At 37.8% G+C, this 17,097-nt stretch overlaps 1 protein-coding gene across 1 annotated transcript in view; it reads left to right on the top strand.

The window, feature by feature from the left end:
- Window positions 1-11,319: 11,319 nt before the first annotated feature.
- The window catches only part of CATSPERD (catsper channel auxiliary subunit delta), a 76,278-nt gene continuing 70,500 nt past the window's right edge, over window positions 11,320-17,097 (top strand). The window contains exons 1-2 of the mRNA XM_078151816.1: window positions 11,320-11,338; window positions 15,582-15,649. Coding sequence (XP_078007942.1) covers window positions 11,320-11,338; window positions 15,582-15,649 — 87 coding nt within the window. The remainder of the gene's footprint in view (window positions 11,339-15,581; window positions 15,650-17,097) is intronic.

Here is a 17,097-nt window from a genome sequence, read left to right as displayed (position 1 = left end):
AACACTCCTATGTTGTAATGTCCCACAAAAATACTTTGATTCACCTGTAGGCAGGCTGTGTCCAGGTTCTGTCTTTAATGCCACTTGTTTGCCTCTTCACTATAACTTTTACAAGATTTCCACACACAGTTTCTGTTGTGGAGAATCAGAGACAACGTCTAGTTCTCCATCTTGTTGCTCTTGTGCCTGAAGCTATTGATCTTTTTATTCTGTTTTCTTTGTGGCACCAAAATTGCTGCTCCCCCAAATATGGTTTCCAGTGAGCAAAGGATTATAGACATAGAATTGGGAGGGACCTTAGAGACCCTTTAATCTAATCTCCTCTTTTTACAGATGAGGAAAATTCTACCTCAATGCTCTAATAATTCATATAAGAAAGTCTTTTTCTAGTCAGGTGGGAATCTGGAGATAACTTTTTTGTTGGTAAAATCAATAATAGATAACATTTATATAGCATTTACTATGTGCCAGGCACTGGGCTAAGCACTTTACAATTATTATCTCACTCAATCCTCACAACAACCCTGAGAGGCAGGTGTAATTATTATCATCCCTATTTTACAAATGAGGAAACTGAGTCAAACAGAGGTTAAGTAACTTGTCCAGAGTCCCACAATTAGTCAGTATCTCAGGCCAGACTAGAATTCAGGTCTTCCTGACTCCTGGCCCAACACTCTATCCATTGTACCAATCTAACTGTCCAGGCATTGAAATGGCAGCAAAGTTCAGGGTTGGAGGGATAGGACATATTTCTTACCTTGCACAAAATATGTTATTGACTTAGCCAAGGCACATGGTTTCTTCCCGTCCCATACTATTATCATAATGTTCTCTTGGTGAATTTGAAAGAGTTTGACCAAAATGGTAATGTCAGGGCAAGAAGCTACTGTCCTAAAGTTTTCAGGATTTCACTCAATTTAAAAAAAAAATCCTCTTCTAACCAAATGGTTCCATTAAAACAAAGCCAAACACTGAGTGGTGGTAATGACCAATCTTGGCCACAAAAAAAGAGGTGAAGAAACATGCCCTTCTCCTTTTAGTACAGAAGTGGGAACTGTAGGACAAAATGTCACATACATGGTAAGATGTAGTCACCTCATTGGTTGTGTTTACTTAATTCTCTTTGTTACAGGAAAGGGCTCATTGAGTGGAAGTAGCGGGGAATATTGGCATATTACTGTGATGTGAAAACTAAAAACGTGTTTTAAAAACTCCTCATTATATTTTAAAAGACCAAATAGTTCCTAGTTTTTAAAAAATTAAGTAGTATCTCATTCTAGTATTTCAATTAATGCTGAAAATATCTTGATTTATCTCATTTATTGTTTCTTTCAGAAAGGCTTTGCTTTTAACTAAAGATAATTTTCGTAGCAGCATAATTCCACTTAACATTCCCAAGATGTTTCAGGTAATGTTTTTATTTAATGATCTAGGGGAAAAATTCATAGAGTAGTTTTGAGAAAAAATGCTTTGTAAAATAGAAAACCTATGTCCATGTGAATAGTTATTATTATCATCTTTGTTCTTCCCACTTTTTGTTCAGTTGAATTCAGAAAAAAAATGGTCTTAGGTCAAGTTACTATGCTCTTATTGTTCTTTCATGTTCAATGTGGGTCAGACTATTTTGCATGTGGGTAAAATGATTGATTTTTGTAATTGAATAAAATTATTGGATGTAGGTATTTCTAAGTCTTCACCGAAACAAGTGCCTTCCAGTTAATATCTCATTTGGTCTTCATAACAACTCTAGGAGGTAGGTGCTATTTATTATCTTCATATTAGTGTTGAGGAAATTGAGGCAGACAGGTTAAAAAACTTGCTTAGGGTCACACAGTTAGCAAGTATTTGATGCTGGATTTGAACTTGGGTCTTTCTGAATCCAGGTCCAGCACTCTATCCATTGTACTACCTAGCTGCCTACTTTCTTCAAAAGAGTACATGAGTGGTTCCATACTGTCCTCAGGACTAATTCCACACATGGGGAAAGAGAGAAACACTGTTTCAGGAAACTTCAGATACACAAGGGAAGCTGGATTGTCAATGTTTTCCTGATTGCATGAAATAATGAAGAATGAAATGAGCAGAACCAAGAAAATATTGTATATATTTACAGAAGTATTGTCTTAAGAACAACTTTGAGCAACTAAGTCATTTTGACTATTATAAATACCCAAATTAACTACAAAGGACATATGAAGGAAGACATTATCTGCATCCAGAGAAAGAACTGATAAACAGAAGTACGTATATAATAATTTTACATACATATGTGTGTATATATATACATATATATGTGTGTGTGTGTATATATATATATATATTTATATATATATATATATACACACACATGTGCACACACAAATATTTGTGTCTAATGGTAGCTATCTCTAGGGTGGGATGGGGAGGAAGGAAAAAAGGGGGAAAAAGTTAATGATAACTTTATTATATGTTTAAAATGAATAGCAAGTTGCACATAATAGATTTGCAGTTTCATGTGTAATCATCTTTTTTTTTCTACTATGTTATGGAAATGCTTGTTTTATTTCATAAATTAAAATTAAATTTTTTAAAAAAAGACAAATGCAGAAGGAGAGAATGATTCTTAAACAAAGCCTAAGAGAAAACCACAGCTTGAATACAAACTCAAATAGAATTCCTGGAAGAAATGAAACAGTTTAAAAAAGAGTTCTGAAATGTCATTATAAATGAAATGAGAGTACGTGAAGAAAAAAAAATCTGGAAAAGAAATTAGGGCTATGGACAAAGGACTTAGAAAGGGAATTAATAGATTGGTACAAGAGGTACAAAACCTTCCCCAAGCAACAAATGCCTGAAAATCAGAGTGGCCCAAATAGCCAATGATAACATGAGATAACAAGAAATTTTTTTTCCCACTTTTGTTTTTTTAGGCAATTGGGGTTAAGTGACTTGCCCAAGGTCATACAGCTAGTAAGTGTCAAGTGTTTGGTCTGAGGCCAGATTTGAACTCAGGTCCTCCTGACTTCAGGGCCAGTGCTCTATCTACTGTGCCATCTAGCTGCCCCTACAACAAGAAATATTAAAACAAAGTCAAAAGTCTGGAAAAAAAATAGAAGAAAATTTAAAGTATCTCGTGTAGAAAAAACAACAGACCTGGAAAACACATTGAGAAGGAAAAAAATAAGAATTATTGGACAATCTGAATGCCGAGAGAGAGAGAGAGAGAGAGAGAGAGAGAGAGAGAGAGAGAGGAGAGCGTGCGAGTGCCTAGACATCCTATTTCAAGAAATCTTAAAAGAAAACTGCCCAGATTGCTTAGAACCAGGGGTAAAGTAGAAACAGAAAGAATCCACCACTCACCTCCTGAAAGAAACTCTAAAATGAAAAATCCTAGGAATATCATAGCCAAAATTCAGAGCTTCTTGGTCAAAGGAAAAAAAAATACTGCAAGTGTCCAGAAAGAAAGAATTCAAGAATGACAGAGCCACAGTCAACAATGTGATTTAACAGCTGCTCCTCTAAAGCAATGGGGAACTTGGAATATGATGTTCCAGAATAAAGCAAGAAGGATGGTTACTGAGAAAAGGCCATTAGGATCCATAAGGGATCATTTGTAATTTTGAAGAAGTCAATTTCAGTTAAGTGGTGAAGTTGCAAGCCAGACTGCAGAGAGTTAAAGGAGTGAGGGTCAAAGAAGTGGAGGCATCAATTCTGGATAGCCATCTATAAGAGCTTAGCCACAAAAGGGAGAAGAGAATAGGAATACAACTAGCAGGGATGGATGGATCAAATGAGGATTTGGAGTTGTTTCATTTGTTTGTTTTTGAGAATGAGGGAGACAGGGCTATGTTCGTAAGGAGAAAGGAAGCAGCCAGTAGGCAGGGAGGGACTAAAGATGAATGAGAGCAGGGAGGATAGACAGAAGGGGAAGACAGGAGCTCTTCCTGGGCACAGTCTCTGAAAGCCCAGTTTGGAGGATAGAGCAACATCAGCAGCAGGGCATAAGGTGGTAAGAAAGAGTTTTGCCTGGGGAAGGCGGCCTTTTGTCTTCAGTATGTTCTCAAATCTAGGTCATCATTCATAGACTATAGAACATAGAGCTGAGAGGAATATTAGAGATCAGTTAGTCCTTCCTCCTTATTTTAGACTTATTTAGATATTATTTATTCTTATTCAGATGAGGAAACTGAGGTCCAAATAAAGATAAGTGACTTTTCCAAGGTTATGTAGACAAAAATTATTAGATCCAGTATTTGAACTGAAGTTTTCTTTTCAATTATTATTGACTAAAAAACGTCATGAACATATGTGTCTAGAAATACTGCTTTCATAATTATTAATATGACTAATATGCATTATCTTTATTAGGTTCAAACTGCAAAGGTATCAGGAGCTATTTATTCCTCTTCATGTATATTGTTGATAATAAATGGAAATATCTATGCTTATGATTATGAAGATGGTTCCTGGTCAATTCTTCTAAGTATGTTTTTCACTTTCTTACATTTGTTTGAACTACCCAATTATATAACTATAGGAAGGTTAGTTCATTTTGTAAGGATAAATTACTTTGTTCTTCTTGTTAATAATCTTTATTCTGGATGTAAAACCAGAAAACAAATGAATTAAAAACGAAGTATTAAGCTCCTACAGCACAGAACTGGCTAATTACTAGAGATACAGATATAAAAGCCATTTAGTCCTTGCTTTGTAGGAACTCACATTCCAATAAGGAAGACAGTATGTATAGGTGGGTTCAGCTACAAGGGAGATGGAAAGGCCTAATGACTCTATTGAAAGAACAATACATCTTCTTTAGTGTCATTTCCACCAATAAAACCATATCTGTTTCTGACATTAAACCATTTGACTGTGCTAAGAACTTTCATTGGTAAGAACTTTCTTTTTTGGGTATTTAGTAGCTGTGGTTGTTGATAAGGGAGGGACTAGAGCCACCTGCATTTACCAGGACTTGTCATCCACTACCCTGGATAGTCAGATCGGACTTGAATCTGGTGGTTAGGGGAACCCCAGGTAGTGGTAAATCAGTGATCCAGCAAAAGTGAGGGGTAATAGATAGAAAGCACTATCCCTAAATTGGTGTGCTTCAATATACCAATGGGTCTGTTGTGATCTTATGGATTTGGGTACTCCATCAGGGCAGGTTGCAACCTCTCCATTACTTTTCATTTTATCAATATGCTTCAACAATTCTTTCATCCCCTATGCTTTTTTTACATCTCATGAGTACCAGGGCAACAGTTGGGCTATCCATATGTTATCTCTTACTTTCTTTACACAAAGGAAGTCTACTTCCTTTCCTGATCCTACATATACTCAATGAGATCCTTACATCACTTTAAAAATTTTTAAACATTTCTTTAAAGTTTGAAGTCCAATTTCTCCCTCTCTCAGTCCCTCCCCCACCCATTGAGAAGGCAAGCAATATGATACTCATTATATACCCAGAATATATTTCCATATTAGTGTCACAAGTAAAATTCAACATAGGTAGACTGAGGTACATTCTCTTCTAGCAAGATAACATTTTATTAACAGGGGTGCTCCTTGCTAATAGAATGGGTCAATGGCTTGCCTCAGTTTAGCCAAAAATCCTTAGATGAAGACTTAGCACATTTTTATAAAATTAGGACGAAAACCAGAATAGGGTAGGTGATATTGTGGGGTTTCAGACAACATGGTTGGTTGGAAACCGGGGATGAAGGACTAACAACAACCCTTTCCCCGCAGAAGGGGGCTCCTGTGACTAAGAAACATTCATTGTTTGAGTCCCTCAGCAAGGTTAGAGATGGTGGGCCAGACCTCTTTGGACAGCAAACCAGATGTCCCTGAAGGATAGCTCGGGGGCATAAAGACATTCGGCCAGTATCCCTGACGTCCGCTCACATTCCTCAAGGACAGCAGATTTCCTTGAGACAAGAATGGGACAGTGATTAGCAGGAGAACTGGATTTTTAAACAACTCATTATGCGTCATCTGAAAGTCTACACTAATTTCAGAGAGGAAGAATCATGACTTAGGCAATTACATGACAAAAACAATTAATTGTAAATAGGATCAATAAAAATGATACAGATTCAATTTAATCTCATTAGCCATGTTACAAAAAATACAAGAAAAATAAAGTGAAACAATTGCTTATGCCACTTAAATGTAGATTATCATTGGAAGTATACTGTAGCCTACTTGTGCCAACCAGGATCACTCCATTACACTTGGGATCACCTACATCTTTGATTTTTTGGAGGCTGTGATATCCTAAGATTTGTAGGCATATAGCATACATTACTTAGGAGGATATTTATGTTGGAAATATAGATCTTTGCTCCATGAAGCTCCTTGGGATAATGAAAAGCACTGCGTATATTTTTAAAGGCTTACTGCTATCCTCTTCAATTCCATGCCCAACTCATTGTCTATCTGCAGTGCCTGCCTCTGATATGTGAACCTGCTTGGTGGATTGTCCATCCAACTGTACGTTCTTTTCTGAACATAAGGCATTTTTTATTCATTTCTTTGTTCTATGTGGACTATCAGGATGATGTTCATTGAATAATTATGAATCACATTTAGGAGGCCTTGTAATGGTTTGGGGCTTGATGCACTCGGCACAGTGGCATCTTCAAGCAGGAGCATGTGGAAGATCTTTCCATCTAAAGGAAATTCTTCTACTTGGATCTATGTGACATTAGCAGATACCTCTGAAGACCATGCATCTCCTTGTGTTGTGCCTTGATTAACATGATTAATTAAAGGATCATTGGATGAAGTGATTACATTTGTCAGGGAATCTTATATGATTTTAACACATATATGAGAGATTCTTTGGTGGAAGAGCACCATTAAGGATGCATTTTATTCTCTCAAACATAGGGTTTTCCCCCCCTATCAACAAACAATAAAATATGATCTTATATTTTCTGTACTTTGAAGTCAGTTGTGTGACAGTTAAAGCTATAGTCTCCCATAGGTTTATCATCCTGGAGAATCACATTATTCCAAAAACATTTGTGGGTGAAACTTGCAGGACAACCATAAATAGATATAAAAATAGAAAAAGTCATAAATAATTCTAGTGAGAGAAACAAAAAACATTGCATTTGGACCACCCTCACTTCTCAGTCCCTAGTGTGCTATATGAAGAAGTAGAAAGAGCACTTAGGATTACAAAATTAGTAAGAACAATTCAACTAGACCAAGAATATGTGAAATAAATCCATGCTATATTCACCAAGAATTATTTTACAAGATATCTTGGGGGGAGGGAAGAATATCAAAATGTGAGGGAAAAAACCCACAAGAGACCACCTCGGAGTTCTAGTTTAGCTGGTGGTATGAAGTATTTTCTAGGAACCCAACTCTCCATATATACTCCAGCAAAAATCTTAAAAGAACATTAGACCTAATAATGTTCAAGAAATCCAAAGAGAAACAACAGAAAGCATCCTCAATCAGCCCATAAAGAAACAAACAAAAACGATTACTAAAAGCCTGAAGGACCTTATATCAGGGAAGCTGGCAAGCTCAAGTAAACAAACCAGATGTCTAGCCAGTGCTTTGTCCTTGGAAACTTAAGCATTTTGTTTCTGGAAGCCAAGAAAGTCAGGATTGAGAAGATTCAAGAGGGTCAGAAATCTATAGCACACTGATTGGGAAGCCCCATGGAATCCATAGCACCTTGACCTGAGAGGGTCCAAAGGGCCATGAAGAACAGAGTGGTCTAGATCTGGAGGGGTGCCTAAAACTTATGAGTACAGACAAACCAGGGAAGTGGAAGCCAGAGAAAGGAGCCCAGAAAGTCAAGGTGAGTATCAAATAAGGCCCATCCCAGATTGTAGGATGGGGAAGATCCTGGCCTTGGAACAAAGCCCAAATCAGAAACTAGGGTTGAAGATATGAGTAAACAAAAGAAGACACTGAACACTAATGAAATATTGTGGAGTAAAAAAAATGTTCAAGAGCTAAACCCAAAAGAAGACAGTAACTTCATAACTACAAGCAGAGCCTCAGGAAAAAAAAATTATTTGGCCTCAAGGGCTATCAGAGTACCTGGAAGAAATGAAGGAAGAGGTAAATAAATGAAATTATAAGTGAATAAAGAGCTTTGGAGTAAAGAACTGGAAGGAGAATAACTTAGAACAGAAAGGAGAAAAACTTTACCCAGACTCATGAAAATTGAAACAGATTTAGAAAAGAACTCAATGACTCCATGGCATAAAAGAAATATTAGAACAAGATATAAAAATGGGGGGAAATAGAAAAATGTAAAGCACCTACAATCCAAAGCAACTATCTTAGAAAAGTTAAGGAAGATCCTAGCCTTGGAACAAAATTTAAGAGTCATCAGACTTGCTGACAATCATGACCAAACAATAAACATGGACAAAATGTTTTAAGAAGTTATGAATGGAAACTGACTAGATATGTTAGAACCAGAGGGTAAAGTGAAATTAGAAAGAGTCCACCAGTCACTTCCTGAAACACCCAACCAAAAACTCCCAGAGAATGTTGTCAAAATCCAGAGCCTCTGGGTCAAAGAAAACATACTACAGGATGCTAGAAAGAGCTCAAGAACCAAAAACAAAACAAACAAAAAACACTCCCCAAAAACCCACCCAAAAAAATCCATGGCTAGGATTATATAAAATCTGGAAGTAACTACTTTGTCTTGGAACACAATATTCCAAAAGGCAAGAGACAGAGGCATATAGCCAAAGATAACTTACTCTGTAGATCTGTATAAGGTTGCGGGGTGGGGGTGGGGGGATGGATCTTTGATAGAGGATTTTCAAGCAAGCCTGATGAAAATGACCAGAGCTACATGAAAGCATTGAAATTCAGGTATCCAAGGAAACCTAGAAAGGGAAATATATTTGAACAATTTGAAGGGGCTATATATTGATGAAGGACTAACATTCTAACATATTAAGGAGAGAAGAGCCTAGGGTTCTCTTCAGAATCCTAATGATTTCAAGGATCACAGAAGGAGTTAAATAAGACAATCAATGGGTCTAGGAACAGTTTTATTGTATATTAATGGTCTTAAGAGATGCAAGAAGAGGGAGGGGAAAAGAAATACATTAGGGATATTGGCATGCTAAAGAAAAAGATGGAGAAGAGAAGATGGAGAAGAATGGATGAGAGGAAGCAGACATCACATGAATCTTAATCTTATTTCACTGGACACACATTTCAAAATGTATTAAACTCAACAAGGAAACAGGTGGGGACAGGGAATGGGGAGATATGGATTTAAGAGGGAAGGTAGAATTGGGAAAGTAATAGTCATAAGGAAAAAACAATTTTTCGGAGGAAAATTGTAGAACGGGATTAAAAGGAAAAAAGTTGAGAACTAGTGATTGAAGTCTGAATAGGAGAGGAAGGGCAGTGAAATGGAAGCAGATTGCTTCAATTGCAGATCATTAGTGTTGATCACATTCCTTCTATTTCACAACTTTATTAATTGTAAATGACTTTTTTTTAATGAAGTAACTGTGAACATATAAACGAGTCCGCAGGGGGCACTACAGTACAGCTGAAAAGAAAATAGATAAACTTCCCAATGTGCTTATTATGGGACAATGAAATCCATCATTTTTAAATGCTGACATTGAAATCTGAATAAAACTCCATTGAGCTGTAAAGTTTTGTTGAAAATATTTCTGGACAAAAAATCTGATGTTGGAAATTAAAATTTCAACTTTATTCATTGTAAAGGGAGAGGGAACATAGAAAAAAAGTATAAGAGGATAGATGAAGGGAAATAGATAGTTAACAATAATAACTGTAAATGGGATAAATTTACCCATAAAAAGGAGGAGGATGAGAGAATGGCTTAGGAAACAGAATCCAAGTATATGTTGTTTTCAAGAAACTCATTTGAAACATAAAATTTCATATAAACAAAAATGAGGGGCTGTAGCAAATTTATTATGCTTTAGCATACTTTAGTATATGCTTTAGCAGGAATAGCAATAATCTCAGAAAATGCAACAGTAAATAAGAGCTTTGTTGAAGGAGGTAAATTATAGATATAGAATAAAAATCGTGATACCTGGAGCCTCAATGTGCCCTTTTCAGGCCTAGACAGATCTAACAAAAAGATAAATAAGAATGAAGATAAGAACCTAAAGAGAACTTTTAAAAAGTTATACCTGATAACTATCTGGATATTAATGAATAGGAATAGAAAGGTATATACATATTTCTCAGCTGTACATAGTACCTTTACAAAACTTTTCTATGTGTTAAAGCATTAAAAACCTCATAAACAAATGCAGATAAATTAAATATATCATTTCCTGGCCACAATGCAAGAAAAATTATGTTCAATAAAGTCTTTGAAGAAAGAATTTAGAATTAATTGGAGACTAAATAATTTATTCCTAAATTCGTAAAGTCAACAAGTCAAGTCAAATCAACAAACATTTATTAAGCATTTGCTATGTGCCAGGCATTGTGCTAAGAAGACCTGGAAATACAAAGAAAAGCAAAAGAAAAACAAACCTTTATATCAAGGAACTGAGAGATTAATAGGAGAGACAACATGCAAACAACTATGTTTGAACTAGTTTCTATAGACAGGATAAATTGGAAATAATCAACAGAGGGAAGGAACTAGAATTAAGAGAGATTGGGAAAAGCTGCTTATAGAAGGTGGGATTTTATTTTATTTTATTTTTTTTGTTTTTGCTAGGCAATGGGGTTAAGTGACTTGCCCAGGGTCATGCAGCTAGAAGGTGGGATTTTAGCTGAGACCTGAAGGAAAAGTCAGAAAAGCCAAGAAACAGAGATGTGAGAAATCCAGACATGGGGCACATGCTGGAGTTTTGAGATGAAGCATCTTGTGTAAGAAACAGTAAGGAGGCTGGTGTCAATGAATCAAAAGTACATGAAAGGGAAGAAAATGTAAGAATACTGAAAAGGTAGGAGGTTGGCCATGTTATGAAGGGCTCTCAAAACCAAAGGGTGGATTTTGTATTTAATCCTGGAGGTGATAGGGAACCACTGAAGTTTATTAAGTGTCTGTGGGGGTGTGGTGTGTGACATAGTCAGACTTGCCCTTTAGGAAGATCACTTTGGCGGCTGAAAGGAGGACAGACTGGAGTGAGGAGAGACTAGAGGCAGGGAGACCAACCAGAAAGCTATTGCAATAATCCAGGAGTAAGGTGGCAAAGGTCTGGACCAGAGGGGTGATCAGAGGATAAGAAATATTGTGAAGGCAAACTCGACTGGCACTGGCAACAAATTGATTATGATAGGTGAGAGAGTGAGGAGTCAGGGATGACATCCAGGTTATGAACCTGGGGGCCTGGGAGTATGGTGGTGCCCCTCAAAAGTAATTAGAAGTTAGGAAGAGGGGAGAGCTTAGAGGAAATGATGGTGATTTCAGTTTGGGAATTTCAAATTTAAGATGCTAATAAGACATCCAGTTGAAGATATCTAATGGGTTTTTGGAGATGAGAAGCTGGAGGTCATCAAGTTAGGGCTGGATAAACAGAACTGAGAATTATCTGCATAGACTGGATAATTGAATCTATGAGAGCTGATGAGTTTGCTAAGTGAAATAATATAGAGGGAAAATAAAAGGGGGTCCCAACCAAGTTTGGGGGATACCCATAGTTAGTGAGCATAATCTGGATAAAGATCCAGCAAAGGGGACTGAGAAAGAGTGGTTAGACAAGGAGGAGGAGAACCAGAAAAATCTAGGGGGAGGAAAATATCAAGGAGAAGGGGATTGATAATGTCAAAGGCTGCAGAGAGGTCGAGAAGAAATTAGGATGTAAGCTCCTTGAGGGCAGGAGCTGTCTTTCTTTTTGCTTGTATTTGCATCTGTAGCACTTAGTGCAGCACCTGGCATACAGTAAGTTCTTAATAAATACTTGTTGCCTGCTTGCCCATCTCGACCCCTTGCTCAACCATTTCAACTCAGTGCTGTCCTCTTCTCTTGGGCCACTTGTCCCCCTATCCTCTCACTAATCTAGTTCTCTCAAGCCTCAGCCTTGGATTACTCCCACTATCCTCAACTGATTGCTGCTGAATGAAGCTGGAGAAGACCACAAAAGTCTATGGCTACAGCAAGGACATCTTTTTATACCTCACTAATCTGTTCACTCTCCTACTCACTATCACAGCTTTTCCAAAACTGTGCATTCCTCCTTAAATCTTCCATGGCTCCCCACCTCCCTCAACCCTTTCAATTAAAAACCTTGCCTCATATTTCACAGAAAAAAATGAAGGCCATTCATTTTATCTTCTCATCTCACATCAGCCAGAAGCCTTTTGCTGCTGTCTCCTTCATTCCTATCTCAAATGAAGAGGGGGCTCTTCTTGTCAAGGCCAACCCCTCCATATGCACAAGTGATCCCATTCCATCTTGTCTTCCTTTGTTTGTTTTTTGTTTTTGCTAGGCAATAGGGTTAAGTGACTTGCCCAGGGTCACACAGCTACCAAGTGTTATGTGTCTAAGGCCGGATTTGAACTCAGGTCCTCCTGAATCCAGGGCCAGTGCTCTATCCACTGCGCCACCTAGCTGCCCCTCATCTAGTCTTCCTCTGACAGATTGCCTCCTTGACTATCCCCACTCTCTCACCTATCTTCACTCTCAGTCTACTGACCACTTCCCTACTGCATACAAACATGACCATGTCTCCCGCATCCTCAAAAAACCCTCACTTAATCCTTGCTAGGTTTCTTCTTATATTTCTCCTCCCTTTAATGGCTAAAATCTTTGAGAAGTACATCTACAATTGGTGCTTCCACTTCCTTTCTGGTTATTCATTTAGTACTCTGAAGTCTGCCTTCCAACTTCATCATTCACTGAAATTTCTCCAATGTTGCCTATGATCCCTTAATGGCTTAATAGCTGTGTAGAGAGGCTCAAGATTCTAGTTACAGTATAATGGATTGAGAGGTGGGGGAAGCCTTGAGAAGAAGGAAGGAAACCTCTTTCTACGAAACAGAAGGAGCAAGAGAATGGGTAGAAAGACAAGTATTTTGAGGTAGAGAGAAGGGTGTGAGTAATAATAGCTCACATTTATGTTATATTACCTTGATCCTCACAGCCATTCTGTGAGGGAAGGAATGCCAGCATCATCACAACATTAGAGAAGAAGAAACCAAGACCCAAAAAAGGTTAAGGGACCTAGGGAAGATCAAGAAGCTTGTAAGAGGCAGAAGGAGGAGGCTGAATTGGAGTGTGGCATTTACTTGTTCTTTTGTTGTCCCATGTGTATTAATTTTCTCTTTCCTTAGGTGGATTGTAAACTATTTGAGGGGAAAATATCATGTTTTGTATTGTGTTTCTCTAATATGTCCTTCAACAATGCACCAGGGCAGAGAACACACTGGTTGATTGATTGATTAATCCTTGCTCAAAAGAAAGGAAAGGGTGAAATATCTCATTGGAAAAATAGCTGACCTGGAAAATAGATTCAGGAGAGATAATTTAAAAATTATTGGACTACTTGAAGGCCATGATCCAAAAAAAGAGCCTAGATATCATCTTTTAAGAAATTATCAAGGAAAATTGCCCTAATATTCTAGAACCAGAAGGTAAAATAGAAATTGAAAGAATCCACCAATCACCTCCTGAAAGAGATCCCAAAATGGAAACTCCCAGGAATATTATAGCCAAATTCCAGAGTCAAGGAGAAAATATTGCCAGCAGCCAGAAAGAAACAATTCAAGTATCGTGGAGCCACGATCAGGATGACACAAGATTTAGCAGCTTCTAGCTTAAAGGATCAGAGGGCTTGGTATATGGAGGGCAAAGGAGCTAGGATTACAACCAAGAATCACCTACCCAGCAAAACTGAGTATAATCCATGACAGAGAAAAATGGATATTCAATGAGACAGAGGAATTTCAGGCATTCTTGAAAAAAGACCAAAGCTAAATAGAAAATTTTACTTTCAAATACAAGATTCAAGAGAAGCATAAAGAGATAAACAGGAAAGAGAAATCATAAGGGACTTACTAAAGTTAAACTGTTTACATTCCTATATGGAAAGATGATATTTGTAATTCATTAGGGTAATTAGAAGGAGTATATATAGACAGAGGGCACAGATGTGGGTTGAATATGAAGGGATGATATCTCAAAAATAAAATTAAGGGGTGAGAGAGAAATGTGCTGGGGGAAAGAGAAAGGGAGAGGTAGAATGGGGGTAAATTATCTCACATAAAAGAGGCAAGACAAAGCTTTTACGGTAGAGGGGAAGGGGGAGAGGAAGAGGTAAGAAGGAATGAGTGAACCTCACTGTCATCAGAATTAGCTCAAAGAAGGAATAACATACACACACAGTTTGGGTATAGAAATCTATCTTGCCTTACAGGAAAGTAGGGGGAAAGGGGATAAGAGAAGGAGGATTCTAGAAGGAAGGGCAGATTTGGGGAGGGGATAGTCAGAAGCCAAACACTTTTGAGGAGGGACAGGGTAAAAGGAGAGAGAGAACAGAATAAATGAGGAAATAGGATGGAGGAAAATAGTCTTTCACAACATGACTATTCTGGAAGTGTTTTTCATAACCACACATGTATAACCTATATCAAATTGCTTGCCTTCTCAATGAGGTAGGGGGAGTGGGAAGGGAGGAAGGGAGAGAATTTGGAACTCAAAGTTTTAAAAATGAATGATAAAATTGTTTTTACATGTAACTGGGGAAAAATAAAATACTAAATAAAAACAAAAAAGCAAAAAGGAAAGGAAAGGGAGATAGCTGCTAGGAGCTTGTTCCTTTTCTGTCTGACTTACCTGTCATAAGCACCTTTAAGGTCCAGGTCAAATGCCGCTTTTCGCCTGAGAAAATTTCACTGAAATCTTTTGGTCAGCAGTAACCCCCTAAACTGTGCATAGCCTTGCCTTGGGTCTTTCATGCACTTATCTTAGGCAATGATCATGTATAATTTTTTATCATACGTATTTGTATATGTCACATGCTTCTGTTCTACTGTGAGCACCTTGAGGGTAGGGATTGAATTTTATTTAATCTCATGTGATACCTCCTTGTTAAAGTTGCTTTCTGTTGATTTTTGGGCATATCCAATGCATGACAGAACCCTGTGTGTGATTAACCACTCCTCCCCTCAGCTAAATGGCTGATCTCCAACAAACAAGTGGGTTAACACCCATAAATTAGAGCTTCTAGGTGAAATGCAGAATGATATCTATTTGTGATACTCTATTAAATTATACTATGTTGTTGTTATTTATATTATAGTATTATACTATATACTTTATTATATTATTCTATGCCATATTATAATTATGCTATATTATATTATTATTATACTATATTTATTAAGTTAAACTATACTATATATAAATTATACTATACTATATTATATACTAGCATACCTCCCAAGGATTACAAAGGGTGATAACATCCAAATCTAAGTCAATGGAGCCTGGCAGAAACTGCTTTAATTATAGTTGTGCATATATCTGTTTTGACTTGGCTTCTTGGTTAGAGGTCATTGGTATGACAATGATCAATATAAGAAATATGTTGGTGTTCTGTTTGTAGCTTTAAAAATTTCAGGGCCTTATCCTCATGCTTTATGTCATATTTCCCTTTCAGTTACAGAGGTCTTCATTACAAATATTTATGCAGAATACTGTTGCTATAGCAGTGATTACTCTTGCTCAGTAAGTATAGTGCCTTAATTCTTCATTAATATGAAACTAACCAACTAAATTACCTAGCCGCACACCATTCATTACTTTATTAATCAGGAAACAATTACAAAATATCTCTTTGTTCGAAATGCCAGGATAGAACAAGGATAGAGAGAACACAGGCTCTGTTGTTAAGAATCTTACAGTGGAATAGGAGGGGAAACGTTTGAAGAGATCCCTGTGGGACTCAGGAGAATTCACTAAGAGTGAAGGAAACATCTAGACAAAGAGCCAGAGGAAGTTTGAAGAGAGAGAGACCACAAAACACTATGGGGAATTTGAGGAAAACAAGAGCTCAACTGGGGAGCAGGGTAGAGGTTTCCTCATCATTAAATGGTTTGATGGGATAACCACTGCTTAGTGATATTCTAGATGAGATTCCTATTCAGGCACAGGTTGGACTAGGTGACCTACGAGGTTCCTTCCAACTTGGAGATTCTGTGATGCTGTGGCTACCATTGGAGATGGGAAAGGGACTGACGGAGACTTCCTGAAGGACTTGGACCTTGAAGAAGGGCAGGGACTTTCACTGTCTTGCCTGCCTCCTCTCCCTTCCTATTTCTTCCAGCAGGCCCCTGCTGTTCACTCACCTCCATGGCCATCCCCTTGTTTAGAACCTTGAATGTCACCTGAACTGTGACCCTAACCTGCTTGCAGTCTTTCCTCTCTCTAGTCTTTCCTTTGCACAGCTGACAAGATAGCCTCCCACAGGTTGGACGTCTTGCTCAAAAATCTTCAGTGTCTCCCAGTAGGGTGGCCCCTCTCCAGGCTGCCATCTAAAGCTCTTCACAATCTAGATTCAACTTGACCTTTTGAGGCAGGAGTTAACATTACTCTCCTGCACGCACTCTGTGTTCCAGTCAAGGTGGTCAGTTTGCTAATGTAGTTCCCTAGCCAGGATCTGTGGATAGCTTGAGGGGCCTGGAGTCAGGAAGACCTAAGTTTAAATCCAGCCTCAGACTGGACAACTTTATGTGACCCTGGGCAAGTCACTTAACTTTTTTCTGCCTCAGTTTCCTTAATTGTAAAATGAGAATTAATAACAGGGTTGTTGTAAGGATCAAATGAAATGATATTGATAAAGTGCTTAGCTCGATGGCTGGCACGTAATAGATACTTATAAATGCTTGTATCCACTTCCTTTCCCTCCCTTTTCTATCTATCTCCCACTTCCCTACCTCGTGAGTCTTCCTTCCTCGCTGCTTAGAATCTTTCTCTTACTTCAAGACTCAGGTGCTGGTATCTCTCAAACCCTTTTGTGAAACCTTCATCCCCCAGCTTTTAGTGTTCCTTCCCTCAAATTATCTTGTACACACTTTTCTATGTACAGGTTTTATACTTCAGTAGAAAGCAAGCCCCTTGTGGACAAGACTATCTAGTACTATTCCTGGCACAAAGTAGGTGCTTAATAAATTTTA

Source organism: Phascolarctos cinereus, unplaced genomic scaffold (assembly GCF_003287225.1).
Source record: "Phascolarctos cinereus isolate Bilbo 61053 unplaced genomic scaffold, phaCin_HiC Scaffold_4;HRSCAF=312, whole genome shotgun sequence".
NCBI classification, from domain to species: Eukaryota; Metazoa; Chordata; class Mammalia; order Diprotodontia; family Phascolarctidae; genus Phascolarctos; species Phascolarctos cinereus.
This window is presented reverse-complemented; position numbering and strand designations above follow the sequence as displayed.